The sequence below is a fragment of the Panthera tigris genome, chromosome C2 (assembly GCF_018350195.1).
Source record: "Panthera tigris isolate Pti1 chromosome C2, P.tigris_Pti1_mat1.1, whole genome shotgun sequence".
Lineage (NCBI taxonomy): Eukaryota > Metazoa > Chordata > Mammalia > Carnivora > Felidae > Panthera > Panthera tigris.
In genome coordinates this window covers 65,714,472-65,737,555 of record NC_056668.1, presented here as the reverse complement: position 1 = coordinate 65,737,555, position 23,084 = coordinate 65,714,472, and the positions used below count along the sequence as shown (strand labels likewise).

The following is a 23,084-nucleotide window of genomic DNA, read 5'->3' as shown; positions in this document are numbered from 1 at the left end:
CTGGGTCTCTTTGGGGTCGAGCGAAGAATTTTTTAAAAAAGGAAGACAACCCAGAATTCTAAAGTGTGCAACTTGAGCTTTTATTGAACTGATTTAAAAAACAAAGACAAAACTTTCTTCTGACCTTTGTAAATATAAGTTAAAATAGAAATTAAATATAAATTAAAAATAACGATGCAGGGGTGCCTGGGTGGCCCAGTTGGTTTAGGCATCTGACTCTTGATTTCTGCTCAGGTCAGGATCTCACAACCATGGGATCGAGCCCCACGTCAGGCTCTGCCACAGTGAGTGTGGAGCCTGCTTAAGATTCTCTCTCTCTCCCTCTGCCCCTCTCCCACTTGTGTGTATTCTCTGTCTCTAAAATTAAAATAATGATGATGATGATGATGATGATGTAGTATTGAAATGGCTTATAAAAATAACTGTCTGAAAATGCTGTGTGGACCCTAATATTGCTTTCTGGGTCACCAGTGCTACCTGGCCCATGACCAGAATCTTGGGTTTCCTGAACAGGTATTGATGAAGTTGCTGCCCTGGCCCCCATGCCTTTCTCCAAATCAGTTTGGGGCTGTTATAGCTGAGGGCACTGCTCTTTGGCCTTGACCTCAGCAGTTAAATCAAGTGACTTGCAAGGGTGAACTCAGTAAGGAAACAGAGGCCAACACAGATGTTTTAGTTCCACTTAAATGCTTAGTGTCTTAACTGCACTCCAATTCCTAAATACCACTAGTGAAGCCCAGTATGCTACATTGTACCCACTGTCAGTCCTGCATGGGGCCGCCCAATGTTGCCTGTGGTTTTCCGCATAAATCTACTTGTACACAAGTGTCAGAATTGAATTAAAATTGTTTGTGCCCCAGAATAGCCTGTATACACAGACACACACATACATTTTGCTACTTAATTGACATTACTTGAGTTAGATTTCACTACTTGGAGAGTATGACTGTCTACCTTTAGCTCAAATACACTTCCCTCACAAAAAACCCCAAATTTCTATTGGAACTAATGAAGAGAAGCATGTATGTTATTAAACTTCCCTTAATGTGACTGTTTCCTTTAATTTAGTTCAGTATTTGATCTGTGTTATACTGTCTTGATTCCTTTCTGAGCCAAGGCATATAGAAAATAGTGATAAGGAGGGCTTATTTTTGTGGTTGTGAAGCTTCTTAATGAGTGTTAACTTTATCAGTGCATGTTATTCATTTATTCATTTGTTCATTCATTCATTTCCTACCTTATTCCAAAACTAAGAGGTATGTTTTTCCTTTCAAATCCCGTAGCTAGCATGTCCTGCTGTCTTCTGTTAGTGCTAGGCTAACTATTTTCAGTGCTGGGGAAGGACCCAAGTTTGTGGCATATTTGCAACAGAGAAAAATAAAATAAAGAACGCAAAGACAGAAAAATTTCTGGTGACTCTCACTAGGATACTTGGCTCATCTAAACTTCAGTAAGAAATTGATGATGTGTAGAGTTTCTGTTAGAGCAGCTAAAAGCTATTAAACTGGGCACAGACTCAGACATACTTGACTTCCCTTTATGGACAAGGTCCCTATAAGGAGGACCCAGGTGGGGTTTCTGGGGTAGCCCGCCTCAGCTCACAAAAACCTGCTTTGGGATGCAGGCAGGTGTCACAAATGCTCGGTATTCTTAGTTTCACTCCTCCAGGGACATCCTTATCCTTGGGTCTTCTCTGTATGCCAAAATTACGATGCTACAATTAATTGGGGTCAGGCTGAGGTCTATGTCAGAAGCAGGAGAATTCAGCTGACTTCTTTTCCCTTAGACTCTTAAGAATCTTTCAGGAGTGAGTCCATTTGTGCTTTGTCCCCCACCCCTCCTCTAGTCTTCTATCCTTGGCATTTTCTATTTTCTTTCCTTTCTTATCCTGTGTGGCCTTGGCCTTGCCAACAGCCACATGCAGAGAAGCAGACTTCCTGGTTTAGCTATTTATTTTTAGGGTAAAGCTTTCCACTCCATGCATTAATTGGTGTCTGCATCATGTTCAACAGACGAGTAATTTTCTGCATGGCACTAAGGGCTGGCTAATGATCAAAGAAAACTCCAGGACAAGGACACCTACTTCAGGTGTGAGTTCATTAGAGGTTTCTCAATTTCCTTTCTTGGGGGGATGGGACTAGAAGGGAGAATGGGGTTGGGAAGTATTTTGAGTAAAGAGGCCAGACATTGAAGTCTTCTTTGCTGAACATTGGGTATATTCAGTATTCAGTATTCACTGCAGTATTTCTTTCTTTCTTTCTTTCTTTCTTTCTTTCTTTCTTTCTTTCTTTCTTTCTTTCAAGAATGAACAGCAATCCTTTTTTTTTTTTTTTTTTAATGTTTATATCTTTTGAAAGAGAAAGAGAGAGCATGAGCAGGGGTGGGGGGCAGAGAGGAGAGAGAACCTAAGCAGGTTTCACCCCGTCAGCACAGAGCCCCATGTGCGGGGCTGCATTTCACAAACCATGAGATCATGACCTGAGCTGAAATCAAGAGTCATATGCTTAACTGAGCCACCCAGGCGTCCCTAGATTTATTTCTTAATAAATTTCCTAAACTACTTGGGGGCCATATTGTTTAAAGGACAATTACTAAGTTAATAGCTTTATCTCTGAGAGATATAACTGGACAGCAGTCTGTGTTTTTCTTTGTTTTCTGCAAAAGAACATGTATAGGTAACTAGACTTATTATGGGGATTATTTTGTAATATATAAAAAATACCAAATCACTATGATGTACACCTAAAACTACTAGTATGTGAATTATACTTCAGTAAAAAAAATCAAAGAAAAAACCATGTGCAATACAACCTGGAGGATAAGAAACTATAAAAGTTGTTTTTTTGTGTTTGTCACTTGCCCTATTTAGGCTCTCTGTTTGCTTAGACAAAACTAAGAAAACTATGAAGATAATAAATCCTCTAAGAACAACCAATGCTTGAAGATTGTTAAGCCCACTGTGTTGGTCATTTTACAGCTTAGTTCATTTCTCTCTAATTTTCTTTACATATTTGATCAAATAGAAGGCTCTTCATTTCTTGCTTAAGTTGCATCATTGAATTGCTGGTGGGTTAGAGAGCGAGCTGCGACCCTCCACAGTGGCTGTATTTCATTTGGTGATTGGGTTATTTTTCTACGTAATGCTACGATTATTTTGCCCAGTGTAAAATAAATCACATTGTCATTTAAGAGCCGTAATGACTCATGTTCCAGTAGCCTGGAATGTAAAGACCTCCTCATTCCCAGTGATCTATTGTTTCTCCAGGAGAAAATCTTCTCTCTGTTGAGGTTGGTGAAATGAGCCTGTGTGTGTGTGTGTGTGTGTGTGTGTGTGTCCAGACAGCTGAGAATAATGAGCTCTAGATTACCAATCCCTAGGTTTAGATGTGACAATAGCCATATTCTGAATATCATGATATTTTCTTTGAAAGGGAGACAGAAAGTAGGGAATTCTAAGCCCAAGAGTGTTCAAAGCATGTGAACTGCCCCCAAATAATTCTTGTTTTAGAAATAAGTGGAATAAATAGGAAGAAGGAAACTAGTGATGAGGAGGCCTGAAGGAAGAGGAGAGAGGCAGTGATGAGGGTAAGAAATTCTCACTGTTACTTGTAGTGGGGTAAGTTAAATGAGTATGAGGCGATAAAGTGGAGAATTTCTGGTCTTTATCTTATGTGCTACATGAGGAAATACTATGAATGAACACTGCTGATCTATACAATCAGAGAAGATATGTCTGCTTTTGTGAAGTGAACATATGGTCTGTAGGCAAAACTCACAAGAACAAATGATAATGTAAAAGCTATAAATTAAAACGGCACCTGTATATAGAGTATATAGCAAGAGTGATAATGATATAAAGTACCTTACACAAGGTAAGTGCTCAGTAAATAGTAGCTGTTATTCTTGATGTTTTTGCTTGAATTCTAAGGCACAGGAAAACTGCAGGGAGAGACATACAGATTCTAGACCCATGATTCTCAAACTGTATTGAGTGATGCTAATATATGTGCTAGGTTAAGTGGTTCTTTAGTTGCAGGATTTTTTAGAACCTTACAATGTTCATGTGCATTATTTATTTTCTTTTCTAGGAGGAAAGTATCATAAGCAGTGTTTCCCAGGCATTTTGCCATTGAACACCATTTCCAATATTCCATTAGTATTTCAGTGCTGTGTTCCATGGAACAGTTTGGAAACATGGGTCAGTTCTGAACAGATTTTCATAAGCAGAGTCCATTTACACCTGACTCCAGGTCTTAGTGGGTTGTTGAACCCACTTCCTAACTAATGCAATTTCACTGAGAAGGCATGGGGAAGGCATGGGACCTATCTGGACCCCAGGGCCAGTCCAAGGGAAGATCCTTCTGGGAGTGACTCCATACTGGATGCTGGTATGGCCATGTCCATATCTATCTAAATCTGGCTGGGGTATTTTTTGATTATCAACTCAAAGTACCCAGGAGTCTTCTTCTGGAGTTTTCACTTTTCCTATCCATTCTCAGCCCATCAGCAAGTCCTGCTGGCTCTACTGTCAGAATATATAACCTCTTCTTTGACTGTTATCAGTCTCCATTGCCACCATCCTACTCCAGGCCACCATCATTTTGTGCCCGGACTATTGCAGTAGCCTCTTAGCTGCTCACCCCTTTTTCCTTCACGCCTCTCTCCATCTACTTCTTTATATGGCAATCTTTGGGGCACCTGGGTGGCTCAGTCGGCTAAGCGTCCGACTTCGGCTCAGGTCACGATCTCACTGTCCGTGGGTTCGAGCCCCGTGTCAGGCTCTGTGCTGACGGCTCAGAGCCTGGAGCCTATTTCAGATTCTGTGTCTCCCTCTCTCTGACCCTCCCCCGTTCATGCTCTGTCTCTCTCTGTCTCAAAAATAAATAAATGTTAAAAAAAAAAATTTATATGGCAATCTTTGTGAAACACGTATCTGATCACTGTGTAAAAACCCTCCAGTGTTCCCCATTTCATTAAGAATAAAATACAAAGTTGTTATCAGTGCGTACAAGGTCATACATGCACCATGCTTTGCCTGCTTTTCCCAGCTAATCTCTCACTGCTTTCCCTGCTAGACCCTATGTTGCAGCTACACTGGGCTTTTTCTGTTCCAGGAACATAACAAATTTCGCCCTGCTTCACAACCTTTGCACTTTTTTTCCTGCTATCTGAACTGCTCCTTTCATTCTTAGGTCTCAGCTCAAGAGAGCGTTCCCTCACTCAGTCTAAGGGGTGCCCCCTCTCCTAGATGTCTGTCAAACATATCCTATGTTCTAAATAATCATCACAATCTGAAACGACCTTGTTCATTGTGTTTCTTTTCACTCTCCTCTCTCTAGAATATGTACTTCTTCAAGATACAGTCCTTCTCCATCTCATTTACCAATGAATCCCAAGCACCTAGAACTGAACTTAGCAGATACCAGGTGCTCAGTAAATATTTGTTGAATTGATCCACTGGTCAAATGGGTTAATTAATGAATCCAAATATCTCCTACGTAATATGAGGAGATGCATGATATCCTGCCTGTAATTTTTGATCTCCGTGTCAGATTCTGTAAGTATTTGTGCAGCTGGGAAGATGGTTGATAGCATCTGCCCATCAACACTTCGCTTAACGTTGGACATGGTAGTAATGCTGGGCTTGCTTAGTCTGACACCTGGATTCTGATTCTCTCAGCTCCAGGTGAAGTTGGAATATAAGCAGAGGCTTACTGAATAGTAAGTGTTTTTATTCTTTCCCTCCATGATCAGCAATTCTGATTTAACTGGGCATCGTTCCCAGAGTAAACTAATATCCCAAGGAATATAAAGTAAAGCATTAAATTAAATTCTGTTGTCGGTGGTTCTTTGCCCCAAAGCCTCTGGTCACTTTGTTTTCTGACCTCAACATTTGCTGAGACCTATGCTGAGACCTTTATTTTTTGGGATCCTTTCTGCTCTTGCTCTGTCTCCTGCTCATTTGAATGGCAACTGTGCCCTGTTCATTTGAATGGGCAAAACAGTGTCATTGGATTTGCACATTAGATCTCAGAGGATCTTTTATCCTGGGGAAGGCTCCACCAAGGGCACAGTGATCAGCAGTAGGTCGGGTCTTAGGGAGTAGACACTCCTACTTACCTGCACCTTATTCTCTAATCCCTTGCTCTTGACCGTAGACCAGTTTCTTGACTTCCAGAGTATGTTGGCCACTTTTCAGTGCAGTCAGGGTAACCAAAAGCAGTTAAATATGTGACATTTCTCTCGTGTTTAATCAGTTAAAAATGAAGAACAGAGCTTTGAGAACTAAACTGCTACATAATACTTAGTGTTTTTATTGTAAATGATAATCTGTAGCAACTAACCTACTAAGGTTTTTGTGTAGAGTTTCTAATGTAGTCCTTGGGGGAACACAAATTGAACAGAAAAGGAGGTCTTTGTACATTGTGGGTACAGTTTGAAAGTCTAGCAGGATTTTAATCTTTGCAAAAATAGGGAGCTTTGCTACAGTGGAGTCGAATACCTGGCAGTCTCTCATTGGTGGGCCCCCTGCTTCAGATACAGCCTGATTGGCCAGCACAAGTAGGTTTTACAGCTCTTTCCCCCAAGCTGTGACTTCCCTGCTCCAGGGAAAGAATGCAAGGCAGGAATGTCTCAAGAAGAATAGAATGTGCATATTTTCGTTGACTTTAATCTCAAAGCACTAAAATTGTGTGTGTGTGTGTGTGTGTGTGTGTGTGTGTGTAAGTGTAATACTATTGAAAATTGACAGCAAGAACATGTAGCAGTTGAGCCAAAAAACTAAAAAAAAAAAAAAAAAAAGGTTTTGAGAAACATACACTACATTGCCAAATTTATCCATGGTCTCTTATGCAAAAAAAAAAAAAAAAAAAAAAAAAAGAAAGAAGAAGAAGAAAAGAAAAAAGAAGTAAGTATTAAGAGAAGTTTCAAAATACAAAGCCATACAAAGTACAAAAGGAGGTGGCACATACTTTATTTTATAAAAGAGGCTAGAAGGGTCGAGTGACTCATCCATAGGCATTAAAAGCAGAGTCAGTTAAGCTTAAGTAGCCACGATGCCTGCCCATTTTCAAAGGACTGGCTATTCACTACCTTACTGTCCTGGTCCCAGATGTAGCCCATCATGCTGTCTTACCCAGGTATGCAGATATCCATTGACTTCAACTATATACACCACTTACAAGACATTCCTCGTTAAAGAGAGTCTTACTCTTTCTACCTAAACTCTCCTCAATTCAGTCCTCAGTAATATGTCAGCACTCGGAACTTATTAGAGCTGGGTTGTTCAGTAGGAAAAGCCACCAGCCACAAGTAGATGTTGAGCTCTTGCAGTGTGGCTAGTCCCATTAAGATGTGCTATAAGTATAAAATGCATGCCAGGTATCGAACTGCATATGAAATAAAGCATGTAAAACGTCTCACTAATTGGTTACATGCTGAAATGGTAATATTTTGGCTATATGGGCTTAAGTAAAACAAATTATTAAAATAATTGTTTCTTCTGACTTTCTAAAATTTTGCTCGAATTTTGCAAATCTTCTGTGAGACTGGTATTACATTTCTGTTGGACACTGCTGCTTTAGAGACTTGTCACTTAACTGTATATCACATGTAGTTCCACCAATGCCTGGAGTTGTTACTTATTAGATTGTGTTGTTATTAAAATTCCGTGTATTTGCGCCCCATCTCCTCATCTAAACTGTCAGCAGCTTAGGGACATGGGCTGTGCTATCATGTGACTTTCTTAAGGACATGTGGCTTTCTTCCTTGAGACCCCAGCATCCAACCTGATGTTTGGTATTTTGTCGTTCAGTTACTTGCTTGGAAATAGGTTTTGTCCAATTCTACTTTGGACAATGCTAAGGAAGTACAGATTAACTTGTGTTTGCAGTGTTGCTTTTTTTCAAAAGCACTGATTTTATGTAGTTCTTAATTTGTTCCAGAAAGGTTAATATTCCTCTAAACTGGACTCTTTTTTTTTTTTAATTTTTTTTTTCAACGTTTATTGATTTTTGGGACAGAGAGAGACAGAGCATGAACGGGGGAGGGACAGAGAGAGAGGGAGACACAGAATCGGAAACAGGCTCCAGGCTCTGAGCCATCAGCCCAGAGCCTGACGCGGGGCTCGAACTCACGGACCATGAGATCGTGACCTGGCTGAAGTCGGACGCTTAACTGACTGCGCCACCCAGGCGCCCCTAAACTGGACTCTTAAAATCCAGGGGACCTGCAGTGGATGTCAAAACTTCCCGGCACACGTACCCAGCAGAGAGCAGTGCTGTTCATTGATGATTACAGGTAGTAAGGAGCCCCTTATTGCCTCCCAGAAATCTTGGGGAAGCTCCACATTAAGCTCAGAGATTTGCACCCTACTGTCTAGGACCTGTCTGCATTTAGGTCAGGCAACTAAGACAAGATAGCCCCAGTGGCTCCCAGCCTTGAGCCAAGGTTGATAGACGAGGACCATTACTAGTCACGTTTGTCCTGTAGCTGCCAGGAACCTTTATAAAATAGCTGTGATTCCCAAAGTCCCTGAGAAACTACTAGGGGATGCACCCTGGGTGGGCCTTACCCTCTAAACATTCCACAGTTTTGTAACTGAGCTGTCGCTGAACCACATTCTTCATAATTTCTGGGCTGGTTATATTCTGCCTAAAATACAGTCATTTCTGCTGGTTCCCTGAGAGAGTTTAAACCTTCTCTGGGTTTTGTGACCACAGAATCCTGAGCCATTGTTTTTGATTCAGTTGTTAAGGAATGTGTAAGAATGCACACCTGGAAACCTCCCCTCTTCAGGCAGAGATTTATGAGGTCTCTCTGCTGTGGAATGATCCCAGTCTATTGACTACACTATTGCCATAAATCCATAGAGAATCATCTCTCTTTGGCAATAATGCGTGAAATGAATGTTTTTCTCTTTAGAGAAGCAGTTGGAAGGATTTGTAATGACCAAGATTTTGAAGGAAAGTGGTTCTGTTTGCCCAGGTTCTCCAGCTTTGCAGAGCAGAACCCCACGAACATCCTCATATGGCAGTTGAATCAAGGGAGACTAAGGTTGCAAGGGGGAAGCACATGCCCAAAGTAGTACTTTCTTTGAGTTTCTCATCTTTCCTAGGTTATGTCCTAGGAAAATCAAGTCCCCAAATCTGTAGCTGGGCTTCTGGGGGCTCATAGACACCAGGTTAGAATTTTCACTCTGTAAATAAAACTAGTAATTTTTCCCCTTAGGTAGCCTGTTAATTAAGGTGACCAGATGTCACAGTTTATGCCTATTGTCCAAGTATGTCTATTTTAAAGGTCCCATTTTGCTTTCAAAAATATTCCAATTTGGCTGATAAAATGTTTGGTTGCCCTACTAAGAGCAGACATTCTTCTGCTCAAGCTCACATACCCCTACTTGTCCTGTGGTACCCACCCAGCATCCGCCTCATGCAGGAACTAGACTCCTTAGTGATATGTAAAGTAAGCTTGCAGCTTCCCCTGCTGATCCCCACACTAAGAAATAGAAAGCTCCTGGGACCAGAGACTGCCCAGAGAACATCATCACCTGCACACATCCTCCCAAGAATTGACTTCTCCTTAATTCCTTCCTTCAGATGCCATCTGAAGGGAGTGCTTCATCTGCATTTGGAATGGCTCTGGGTGTGTATCTGGGGTGTAGGAAGTGGGGGTGAAGAGGAATTGGATGGGGAGGGTCCTCAAGAGTGTAGGATTGGGCAAGGGGGAGAAACAGACCCTGCCCATGGATCCTGAGGATGATGAACACCACCTGCCTCTGGCATTTCCTTGGAAGACTGTATTCCTCGGACTCCAGGTTCTCCTGGCCGACAGTTGCCATGGCAACAGTGTCTTAAGAACTTCTAATTACATCTGTCTGCTTCTCCTAGAACCATACCAAGCCACACATATGGTGACTTCATTTAGCATGGAGTTTCTTGCTGGGTTTTAACCCCTTATGCATTCCACAGGCTGGAGAATAATTGCTGGGATGCTGGAAACTTGACAGCTGCTTTGCAGCCACACTGCCCCCAGAGTCCCAGGACTTTGTCTGTGTTTTTATTTATTTATTTTTTGTTTGTTTCTAAAAAAAAAATTTTTAACGTTTATTTATTTTTGAGACAGAGAGAGACAGAACATGAACGGGGGAGGGACAGAGAGAGAGGGAGACACAGAATCGGAAACAGGCTCCAGGCTCTGAGCCATCAGCCCAGAGCCCGACGCAGGGCTCGAACTCACCGACCGCGAGATCGTGACCTGAGCTGAAGTCAGACGCTTAACCGACTGAGCCACCCAGGCGCCCCTGTCTGTGTTTTTAAAGTAGACTCTCACTGTTATGCTCTGCTGGGTCTCTGGGTCTCTCTGCTCCATTTTGTTCCCGTCAACCCTAACCTCCCTGCTATCTTCCCTCTTGCCCCCTCCGTCTGTCAAATGGTCTCAGCTCTTGGTTGGACATCACAGTTCCTTTTAAGATGCCCAGCACCCTGGGAACTAAAACAGTTGGGCACAGCAATAGCCTAGCCCTTCCAACTCACATTTCAGTGTATTCCAGCCTGCTGTAAGGTCAGCCTCGTAGATGAGCCAGAAGGGAGTGGTTGGAAACCTCCAGAACATGCTGGCACACGGGGGAGGGGTAGAATAAGGCAATTTATTCTTTCTCGTGTTTAGGGAGACTGACCATGTACTTTCTACCTCCCTTCTACTTCATACGACAATGTAGGAATGGGGTTCCTGAGGAGAGTGAGCATAAAACAGCTGCCTTGCCTCATTTCACAATTAGGCCTATTTTCACAATTTCTCTTGGCCTGTCATCCTTGCTTATTTTTGTCTCTACTTCTCCCTTGTGTAGGTCATCAAGGTGTGAGGCTGCTCGGTGATGACCCCCACCCTACACTCTGAAGTCCCACACAATTTTGCCTTCCCACGAGGTACCCTGCATTGCCACATCGCCTCCTCTTCCATTATTCTCCCCCAAGCACGTTGTCATTCCTTCAGCATATCTGCTGGATTATACATTAATTGTGAACAAAGGAAATGACTGAAAGCCATTTCAGTCCCCCATTGCTCTCTTGTCCACCTCACCATCACACGTGTGCGCGCGCGCGCGCACACACACACACACGCCCCAGTGTCTTTCTGTGGGTCTAAGATAATCTCTCATTAGGGAATTCCAGGCTGAATATTTATTGCCAGGTGAAGAAGGGTGGTGTCTTTAGGCTATTTCCCCAAAAAACCTGATCCTAAAAGGGGGCAGCCCCAGGAGAGGAATTGGCCCAGGGGGCTTTGTGACCCTGCCGTAGGGCCTTAGGGTTGTGTGTCTCAGTCACCCTTTGATACTTTCAACAAAGGTCGCTTGAGTGGCACAGGGCACTATGCCAGGACCAAGCCTTGTCCTCTAAGGGTTTAGCTGGGAAGCCGAACTCTGCATAATCAATTAAATTTTCTAAAAAGTGATCAAAATGAGTTCAGAGATGGATGGAGCAATTCATACCAGTCAAGAGGGAAAGGTCACCGAGGATGGAGTTGTGGAACTCGAGCTGAGCTTTGAAGGACAGGAAGAATTTGTGTAGTTCAGACAATCAATCAGCCTTCCCAGATGGTGACATTATTTCTTTAGCTGGTCTTGTGGGACATTCTCTGCCCATTTGAAGGTTAAAGAAGCATCTGATAATCCCTCATGGTGCTGACATTTTCAAAGGGTAATGAGTTTTCATTTCAAAATGTAGGACCTCAGGTGCCCTGTACCCTTCAGTTTGGCCTGCCGCTGCTACCTGCTGTACTCACAGATAACCTCCTAAAGCTTCCTGTAGCCAGAGGACTTTAGACGTGAGGGTTACTGGAGGTGAGGAGGTCAAGGATCTTGAGCCCACATAAACAATGAAATCACCCAGGAGACAGGAAGAAGACTGAGTCACTGCCAAAGTTAATGTGGCAGCGTTAAATGCGGCCAAGTAGATTTCAGTAGCCATCTGAATCAATGCCAGGTCATGTGGACCACCTTGGGGAATAGTGGGTTAACTGTCAGTTTTAGGGGGAGCTACATGCAAACTGGGATAATGGAAAGGAGCTGCAGATGTGGGGACTGTTCTCCGGCTTGGGGAAGGAACCCACGTTCTCTGCACACTAGATTCCTTCTCTAGTATGTGGTATCGGGAACTACCCAGAGTCTACCTAAATTCAGTAGAGCCCAGGGAAAAAGGGATGGAGAGGAGAACTTGTAGCTCTTAGCCTATATCCATACCTCTTTTGCTTTCTACCAAAGCAGGAATAAATCCTACATTCCACTCAGAAGTTCAAAGAATGTGAATCCTGTTTGGTTCAGTGCTTGGGGAACCTTGGGGAGGTGGAGAGTTGGCTTGGGATGGAGCGTCAGGAATGCTTGGGGATGTGCAGGGATGTTGATCCAGATGTGGTTAGCACTGCAGGGGACACTTCCAAAACCAGTTCTCTCGGAGCTCTCCCATAGCTGCCCTGGAGCTGTCTCCCCTCTTAGTGGAGGGTATTGGGATTTAGGTGTGGGGGTGTTTTTTTTTTTTTAACTTTTAATCAACCATTTGCCTTGAACTACATGTGGAAATAATTAGAGCATGGATGCTGAGTAAATGTGAGCTCTGGCAGTCCCAGACATACTTCAGTGACAGGTTCTTGGCAGGAATGAAGAATTGTGAATCTCATGTGAATTTCCTTTAGCCATTCTCTCCCTTTTCTTCTTGCAAGGCAAACACAGATAGAATAAAAATGTCATTTAATGGCATTCAAAGGGAGAAGAGGGTTCCAAGCAGTTAACCAAGAGTGAAATCAGGCCACTCAATTGGGGTCCCATTACTACTCCTCTGATTTCCTCTGTCATGACCCAGGAGAGAATGAAAAGGCATTGCTTACAAAAATTCTTTAATTCCTCCGCTCAGACCAACTTTAATTGGTCAACTTTAATTCCTCCACTCAGACCAAACAAAGACCCTGAAACACTCTCAGGAGACTATCCATAACCAGTCTCTAGTTTGGGTGTCTAGGTTAACTTCCTTGAGAGATTAAAGTTTGATACTCAGGAACATCTGAAATGGCAAATTTCTGTGATTTCTAGTTAAGAGAATCTTAACAGTTTAAGGGACATGGGCATCATCTACAATTCTTTCCTTTTATAGATGGGGAAACTGAGGCCCCTTTCTCGGGTATCTTGCCCTAAGTCACACAGTGTTGGAAGCAGAGAGACATGTGTCCAGGGCCTCTCTCCAGGTTCCTGTATCAGTTCTCGTTACATAGGACCTCACTGCCTCTGTCTGGTCTGGCCTCTGGTTCAGGTTTCCACAGAGGTTTAAAGGTTGTGTTGTGTTGTGTTTTTTGCTGTCTCATTCCAACATTTGCCAAATCATTTCTCAGACAATGGCATTCATCACCTGTTTCATCACCATCCGGCTCTCTAGACGTCCTGATTTTGCTTCCAGTTTTCTGAATGTGCTTGCTTTGCTTTCTTGGCTGCTTTGCCCTCAGAGCCCTCGTAACAGTTGTGCAGGCTGCTCACTGCGTGCGGAGGTGAAGGGGGCTGAAGTCCAACCTGCACTGATTACTGAGCCCTGTAGCCTGGTCTGGGGTCGCATCTGCCCAGAGGGGAAGGCACCTTCTCTGGCTTGCAGAGACCCCCCCACCCCCCGCATGTGGGCTGCTAGCAACCTGTTCTTCCTGCTTCTTGGCCACCCTCAGCCCTCCATTTCCACCCTTTCTTCCTGAGCTCATGTGTTCTCTTGGCCCTGTTTCTAACTCCTACATGGATCATGACCAGATGTGCTTCTCTAATCCTTTATTTTCAACTGTCAGTGGGATGTTTTACTGTTGCCTTAGACTTAAAGTCCATAACTGACTCATCATCACTGACCCCTTCCCCGCTCAGCCCCTGCCTGGTCTCCATCTCTGGCAGACACACTAGCAAACTTCCAGACCCTCAAAGCCAATGATCTTGGTTCCCTGGTTTCTCACCTTCCTCTCTCCTATCTGGTATGTGGCCAGACCTCACTGTTCTTTAGGACTTTCTCCTGAATTCCCTCCTTTCTCTGTATCTATGCCACCACCATACACGAGACTTTCATCATCCCCGGCACTTGCTACCTTGTTTCCTTGTGCCCCCAAATTCTTCCTCACCCACTTCTCCCCATGTACCACTGCTGAACTGGTCTTAAGACCCTCCTGTTCAAAAACCTACAGTTTTCCTATCCAGATCCTACCACTTTTTAGGGCTCACTTGAGTCCCCCTCTCATCCATGAAGCTCCATCTCCTAGATTCAACCTCCTTTACTCAGGGCTGTGCTGATCTGCATTTCTGAGTTTCATCGCCCTGATGAGGTTAGAAACTCCTGTGAAGGTAGAGGCCATGTCCTGTCCTCCTTCAGGGTTTATTACATGGAGCTTGCATCACCCTGGTCACAGGCTGTTATCCTTCTTGTGTTTTCACAGGCATTTATCAAATAGGCTTTCTAATAGATTTTAGTTACTTGCCCTGGCCTTTACTGAAGCAGACTGAAGGACTATCCTACCACCTACATTATCCTTTAAAGTGGTCAAGTCTTGGGGCGCTGGGTGGCTCAGTTGGTTAAGTGTCCAACTGTGATTTCCGCTCAGGTCGTGATCTCACAGTTTGTGAATTGGAGTCCCACATCGGCCTCTGTGCTAACAGTGCAGAGTCTGCTTCAGATTCTCTGTCCCCCCCCACAAGTCTCTGCCCCTCCCCCGTGCATGTGCACACATGCACATGTGCTCTCTCCGTCTCTCTCCCTCTCAAAAATAACATTAAAACAACTTTTTTAAAATAAATAAATAGGGGAACCTGGGTGGCTCAGTCAGTTAAGCATCCATGCTTAACTCAACATTCATGGGTTGGAGCCCCATGTTGTGCTCCGTGCTGACAGCTCAGAGCCTGGAGCCTGCTTCGGATTCTGTGTCTCCCTCTCTCTCTCTCTGCCCCTCCCCTGCTCATACTTCCATCTCTCAAAAATAAATAAATGTTAAAACTAAAAAAAATAAAGTGGACAAATCTTAAAGGCAGATGGTTGGAGGATGGAAAATGAATACATGATCAAACCTATCAGACTAATTCAGGGCAAAAAGTGGTTTGGCCTGAAAGGTCTCACCAAGGAATTCTAAAGACACTGAAGTGTTCAATTGTAGAACTAGGGGCCTTACAAAAAGACAGGATATCTTGGGAGCTCCCAGGGATCACTCAGAACTGTAGACAGATGCTGGGGAGCCTGGTATACCCTGTCCATCAGAGTGGAGTCCCTGGGTGTGCCTAAGTTGGAGAGACAGCATGGCGCTCCCCTGGGACACTCCAGCGCATCACTGTGGCCCATGCTCTGAATGCATGAGACCAGAAGTGCCTTCCTGGGGTGCTGGAGGCAGAGGCTCCTCACTGCCATCGGGGATGAATCCTCAGATCTGGTAGACCCATGTGAGATTTTTCTCAGTCCTGTGTGAAGAGGCTTAACATATTTCTAACTCATGTTTATTAAATGCTGCTATTCTTCTACTATGACTAGACAAGGCCATTATAGCAGACTTAACTCACCCTTATGTAGAAACCATCACCTTGTTTGCCATGCTGGGGCTGGGCTGCCTCAAGAAAGGTCTATGTATAGGAGTGGGTGGCATTCCAGAGATAGTGAATATGCAGCTGGGAAAGTGACAGGGCTCCCCTAGGAAGATGGCAGTCTAGATCCTTCCCTTTGACAAGGCAAACACGTAGTGACTGTGACAGCATCTGTAAGATAATAAAGACAGTGGTTAAGGTAAACAGCCTTGTCCCATTTGAAATTTGAAAGTAGTAATTTCCAGACACAAAATACATTATCACGTAATGAGAAGAAAATGTCAGGAACATGTTATCCCATAAGGGATAGAAGCTAAACATAGGAATTAATACAAGGGAGAATTAGGTAATTTTTTTTTTTAATATTTATTTTTGAGAGACAGAGAGAGAATGGGGGAGGGGCAGAGAGAGGGGGAGACAGAGGATCTGAAGCAGGCTCTGTGTTGACACCAGTGAGCCCCATGTGGGGCTCAAACTCACCAACTGTGAGACCATGACCTGAGCTGAAATCAGACAACTGACTGAGCCACCCAAGTGCCCCAGAATTAGGTATTTCTTAAATGACAGGTCCATAATAGATTTTTTTTATCTTAAAGCTAATACTCTTGGGGAGATGCATCCCTTATTTTGATGTCATAAAGACCAGCCACTCCTTCCCCCAGACATCCTGACATCCTGGCCACCGACATTGACACTAAACTTGAGCAAATCGCCAGTAAAATTTAATGTAAAAAACATTTACTGTGGATTTTCTCAGGCAGGGCACCGTGGTGAGTGTGTCAGAAGCCAAAATGTGCAGGCACTTGGAGTTCACTTGAGATAAGCTATACATGTATAAAATATTAAAGAGGGCTCCAGTAGGCTAAAAGCCCCAAAGCCTTCTTGTTTATGAAGAACATAGTAGGGTTGATGGAGAGTCAGATTTACCATGAGCTAATCAAGCTTTAGTTTCAGACATTACACACAAGGCCCCTTCCCAAGGCCCTGTGCCCAATTTTACAGTCATAATCGTGTGTTCTTTTTCTCATGGGGGCTGTCTCAAATTGTTTGAGCTTACCAGGCTCCTCAGAACCTGGATCTGGCCGTGTTGCATTAACCTTGAGGTGAGGGCCTGGTAGTGAGCACAAATACACGAGGCACACCGTTCCTGCAGATGCAGAGGCCTCGGCCACGTGCATCAGAACAGCTGCTAGAAATTGCTACTCCTTTCAGCTCTTTCCTTAGAATATGTGGGATGCAGCAACATGTTCCTTTTCAGAGAAAAAGAATTGGAAAGACTTGAACAGGGTCACGTGGTGCTCCAGCTAGATTTCAAGGTCCTGAAGAGGTTTGGCTTTCTCAAGCTCTCCAGCCTGTACTACTGGGTTCCATTCCAGAACACTGGCTAGGAGCAGCCAACGTCCCACCCTGTGCCCCACCCAGGCCTCCTGCTCTCCCCAGTTCTGTGAATTCCTTTGTCCCAAGCTCCGTGGTGCTCAGCGTATCTGAGGGGCCCTGGTGTTCCTGTGAAGTTTCCATGACTAATTCTGGCAAAGCAAGGAGAGCCTTTCTCACGTCAACAAAGCCGCTCTGTCACAAAATAGTGGCAAGTGGAGCCAAAATTCCACCTTGGCATAAGTAGGACTGTTTTTTTTTGTTTTTGTTTTTTTTAAAGAAAGTTGGGAAGGAAGAAAAGGATTGGGGGTACACAGCTGACCCAGTTCACTTTAGTGAAATAATGATATATTAAGCTGACAGTTTTATGGTTTTGCTTACAAGCTTCCTCCCTTGCCAAAGCACAGTGTTCTTCCAGAAAATGATTTTTACTTTAGAAGACTTTTTTTCTTTAAACATTCAAAGTGTAGTTTATGTTCAGCCTTAATGCTAGTCGGCCCGGAGACTCAGGCACACCATCACCTCTACTGGTGGTTTTGCAAATAACTTGCTTTGCTCTTTGTTTGCAAAGGATCTTTTTAAATTGCAAAACTAATTGATTTTTTTAGACCTTGGATCCATGACAATATCTTTTCTAGCTTTGATTTGTAATGAGGCAAAGTGGTTTGTGGAAAGAGGGCTGGAATTAGGGCCTGGACACCTAGGCCAGGACCCAGCTCTGCAACTGTGGGGTCTTGGACCAGTCACATGTAGCCCTGAGCCTCAGTTTCTTCTTCATCGTTGGATGTTAAGTCTGGCAGTGTCTTAAGAGCTAACCCCTGCCTGGCTATCCTAAAGAGTTTTGAGAATCAAAAATGATAGTAAAAATTACAGATGAGTCAAACTTGCTGTGCAAGTATCAAGTATCATTATTACCATGCAATGACTGACAGTTGCTCAGGGAGGAAGTTTTTCCCCAGTAAAAGTTAGCAATGTTCCCAGGCCGTCTTTTACCAAGGGGAGTTTGCATTATGAACAAAGCATGACTGGCGACGCATAATGAAAATAGCACAGCAGCAGGTCAGGAAGATGATGCAGAAAGTCAAAGCTAGAAACCCAATGTCTCTCCATTGGAAGCAAGTATACAGTTGACTTTTATCAACATGTCAGTGATCACACCCTCAGAACATGCCCCCTGGCCCCATTCAGTCAATCACATTTTCATAAGTACACTCAGACTTAGAGATTCATACACTGTGACCTCACACTCCTAGAGCATATCCATATGACAGTGTGGTTGTCTATACATAGATGAAATTCTAATACAGGCTTGGGACCTCATTCTTAAAAGAACTGCATTGTGCTTTGCAGCCTCTACCTATGCTAGCCCTTGTAGCTGTCACCTCTGCCCATACCTTATTCCCTGGACTGTTCCCTCCCTGCGAGGGAATATCGAGGCTTCTGATTCAGGCTGACCTGTCTTCCAGTCCTGACTCAGTCTCTCCCTCATCATGTGGCCTCTGTATGTCACCGAGGTTTTCTGAATCTGTTAGATAGGAGTAAAACTATGGAAACTTGTACTGATGTTGTGAGGACAGAGATCTCTGTGAAGAGCCTCACTCAGTTGTAGGTGCTCTAATTAATATTAGCATTGGACCCTAGGTCCTTGTCACCCCCACTAGTTCACTGTCTTTCACCTGGCGGGTTCCCTTGCCTCCAGCCTCCATCCAGGCTGCCCTGCACTTTAGTTAAAATTTCTGAGTTGGAAGGGACCAGACACAAATTAATATTCCAAAGCACCACCTTCACCATGTCACCTGCTGCCCTGCCTCTTTTCTGCCTTACTCACCACACCCCTGCCCACCAGACAGCCATTGATTGCCCTGTTCCATGAGCGTGTTTATGCCATGTGCAAGTTCTCGCAAGATGTTCTCCACTCAGCAGAGGGGTAAGACCATCTACCATGCTCAGGAACTTTCTGGGAGCCCCAGGGTTGCTCCTGACCTCCCATTCCCCGAGAAAGGGCTTGGATAAGGGCTTTCAATGCCACACAGAGGCTACCTCTAGGTAGAAAATTTTCATTGTTTTTTTCTGCATTATAGCACACCTGTGAATGGTAAGAACTGGGGAGGATTGGGAGCTTTGGGTAGGACACTCTTTCCCAAGTCGGCAAAAATTTGGTTTTCTGTACCGCTGCCTGTGCCTGTGGGGTGCTCGCCTCACCCCGCTGTCCCACCTCCTGCTCCACATCTCCTGGGCTGGGAGGGTAGAACTGCAGGAGCCAAGGCTGCATCTCTGCATTGCGGCTTTGAGTTCTCCAAGACAAAGAGAGAGATTGCCACCTATTGACAGATGTGCCACCTGCAAAGAGGAATGCTTGTGTGACTGGCGCTGCCCCTTTCTCTTTGGTCTCAAACGGGAAGGAATCTGAGGAATCTGGGTTTTTTCCATTCACTCAGTCCTTGTGCTCTCAGTAGTATCGTTTCTGGGTAACAGAGGCTGGGTGGGGACCTGACCACCAAGGTCGTATCGGGCGCTCCATGAGGAAATTGAGAATCAGTGACAATGGCAGCTTTCAGCTGTACAGCAGGCAGTTCATCTCCTTTAATGCTCACACATCCCTCGCAGGGATTAGTGTTCCCATTTCACACATGAGGAAACTGAGGTTTAAAGAAAGTACGTTGCCCACGGCCATGGCAAATAAGGAGCAGAGGCGGGATGTGGGAGCTCAAATCCAGCTCTCTAGCTACTCTTAAGCACTTTCTCATATTTGCTAATTATGTAAATCACTTTCCTGTCCTAATCTCTTTAAACCTTAAATTTTCTGGATATGAAAGTAAATCAAATATAAAGGAGCTGCTTTCCCTTTGGTTGGGTAGAATCCTAGCACTATCATTTTCTAGTTATTTAACCTCAAAGGCTTAAGTTCCATCATTGGTAAAATGGGGAGAGTTATGATGTCTAACTTGTGGTATTATCATAGGGCTTACATAAGATAACATAGAATCAAAATCACTTAGAATGCCAGGTATTTATAAATGGGAACTTAATCACCTGTTGTCTAGATCCAGGTTAGAATCCTGGCTCCTCTCATTTTTAGCATTAGGACCTTTGGGCAAGTTACTTGACCTTCCTGATCTTCAGTTTCCTCATCTATAAAATGAGGTTAATATTATACATTTCCTTGCAATGTTGTTCGTACAGTAAGATGAAATCATAAGTGTGAAACATTTTGCAAATTTTAATTGTACTATTCAAATATTAGATTTTACGTTTTAAATAAGAGTGTTTCTTCAAATGATTTTTGAGAACTATTGACTTGGTTTGAATTCAACCTGGAAGTCAAAGCTTTACTCTTTAATACTCACTAAAAACAACAACATAAGATAAACGGAACTCTCTACCTGCCACGGGCTACTGTGCAGGAAGCTCTCTGCTTGCTTTTCAGTTTATGATGCCCTTCCAAATATACTATTTCATCTTCACGAGGCAGGGCTGGTATTTACCCCTATTTTACAGATGAGGAAACTGAGGTTCAAAGAATTAAAGTGGCTATGTACAGACATATAGCTAAGTGGTAAAGGTCTGCTGGTGGAGCTGTATACTGGTGTGTTGTTTGAGCGTAGATGTATGTCTGAGCATGCCTTTTTAGGAATGTATTTGTTGTATCTCTTGGTTCGAGTGTTGTTTCATGAGGGGGAGAGGACAAGGTAGTCTTATCTGAGATTTTGTTACACTGGTCAGCAGCAGCCTTTTCCTCTTGCTTTTTAGAGCTGTTTTCCCTTCCCAGGGACAGTTATGAGCGCCCTGATCAGAGAATACATGCTTGATTTTATCTCCACGCCCAGTTTAGGAAACAACAGCTATCCAGTCATCCCAGCCTTTTGGGGATTACTTCCTCTTTTTTTTTTTTTTTTTCCCCTGCCTGCCAGCTTTATTGAATTTTCCTTAGCAACACCCCCAAAAAAGAATGGGTTTAGCAACAGCATATGAACCAATGAAATGTGAGCATGGCAAGAGTTTCTCGACCAATGGGATCCTTGCATGACAGGCAAGATGGCTCAGGAGAGAAAATAATACCCTGGAGTTTGCAAAGCAGCCTCCAGGTGGCAGCAGACTAGCTGTATTGGGTGCAGTCCTCAGCTTTCAGCATCTACTTTGTTTTTTGTTTTCTTTGACCTATTCTTAGATATGAAACATTTACGGACTACAAGAATTTTAGTATTACAAGCTTTGTGTGTGTGAGTTCTCTGCATGACATAGTAGACATGGTCTGAGGGGTGGGATCTGAGGTTCCATCTCTGCCTTTACTGACCCCGCCACAGCTCTTGTCATTTTTGTTGGTTTTGTCACAGCTAGTGCTACCCCAGTGGGTGGGAGCCCGGAGGCCTTTCGTGACTGCCTGCTCAGCAGTCAGACAGAGGCTGGAAGAATCACATTCTCCTTTGTTCAACCACCACTGCTGCTGGCCTGTGTGACAAATGAGGTGGGGCTGCCTTTTAGCCACTAATTAACGTGAGGGAAGGAATGTGTCACTGACAGATTAGTGTCTACATACGCTCTCCTTTTCAGTGGCATAGACGGACCATTCCCTGCCTGTAGGTTCTGCTGAACAGGAATGACTGACCTTAAGTGGTTTGAGGATAATTCTACTGGCTCTCCAATGGTTTGGCCCTCTTGGTCTTGAAGCCAGAGGCAGATGTGGACAGGGTCTGAACAAGACCATACTGAATAATAGCAAAGGCATGTTTCTGATGCTTTAGTTATCCTTTTGCCTTTTGAAATGATATTACCTTTAATATCATTCACTACTCAGTGAGATTTTGGTCCTTCAGATATCCATATTTCTCTCCATGTTTCTATTTCTCCCTGGCTTACTCTTCTCATTCTTTAGGAATTAGTCAAGGCAGCCTATCTTCAGAAAGTCTCATTTGGGTCTTGCCCTCCTTTCCTTCTCTGGCTGCTGGTGTTCCTGTTGCTGCACTTCTCTGTTGCTTGCTAAATGTCTCTTGATTTGTGAGTTTCCTCAGAGAGTCATGGAGCTTCTTGAGGAGAGTCTGTGCCTGTATAGCTATATACTGTAGTGTTGACGTTTAAGGACTGTTCGATGACCATTTTTAAAAGAAAGGAAACACATAAGAAAGAGTCTCTTGCTCTTTAAGAAACAATCTGAGGGACTCAGAGGTAGCTGGGCCTGAGCTGGAGCAGTGCCAGCAAGTCTGGTGCTGGCTGTTGGGGACAGTTTCTAGCAATTTCAGAACTCTTCAGTAACCATGAGCTGCAACTCCAGACCAAGACCTGAGACTGAAAGATAATCGCCACCAGTGGCTTATACCATGAAGCCCTCATCTCAGTGACCTGGTTTCCGTTATGATTTTGTGTTTTAGGAAGAACTAAGAAGCAAATCCAAGATCTGTGCCAATGTGTTTTGTGGAGCTGGCCGGGAATGTGCAGTCACAGAGAAGGGAGAGCCCACCTGCCTCTGCATTGAGGTAAGTTCTGAGGCCAGGAGCCAGAGGACAATAGCCAAGGCCAATATAGCTACCTTGCTGGAGCTGCTAGTCAGCAGAGCAGTGCCAACCATGTCATCATCTTTATAAAAGCCTACCTTGGGGCGCCTGGGTGGCTCAGTCGGTTGAGCGTCCGACTTCGGCTCAGGTCACGATCTTGTGGTCCATGGGTTCGAGCCCCGCGTCGGGCTCTGGGCTGACAGCTCAGAGCCTGGAGCCTGCTTCGGATTCTGTGTCTCCCTCTCTCTCTGCCCCTCCCCCGTTCATGCTCTGTCTCTCTCTGTCTCAAAAATAAATAAAACGTTAAAAAAAAATTTAAAAAAAAAAAAAAAAAGCCTACCTTGTCTATATGAAAGACAAGGGATTTTCATCCCAGACATTAAAAACAATCTGTAAATGCAGGAATATTTTTTCTTTTTTTAAAAAATGTTTAGTTTTATAAGATTTTTAAGTTACAAATTTAACAATTGCTTTATAGATGTCAAATAATACAGGTATTTGTATAAACATAAAATTAATAATCTTCCCCATAACCCTCAAATCCAATTAGTCTGAGATGACCAGTGTTAGTGGTTTGGTATAAGTTTCTCCACTTTTTTTTTCTGTGCTACTATACATATACAGGGTTGCCCCCTATTTTATACAAA

The 23,084-nt window shown here is 43.8% G+C and overlaps 1 protein-coding gene across 2 annotated transcripts in view; it reads left to right on the top strand.

The window, feature by feature from the left end:
- Nucleotides 1-23,084, top strand: part of FSTL1 (follistatin like 1) — a 51,758-nt gene that overhangs the window by 12,259 nt on the left and 16,415 nt on the right. For both annotated transcript variants that reach the window (XM_042956286.1, XM_042956285.1), the window contains exon 3: nt 22,315-22,419. In XM_042956286.1, coding sequence (XP_042812220.1) covers nt 22,315-22,419 — 105 coding nt within the window. The remainder of the gene's footprint in view (nt 1-22,314; nt 22,420-23,084) is intronic.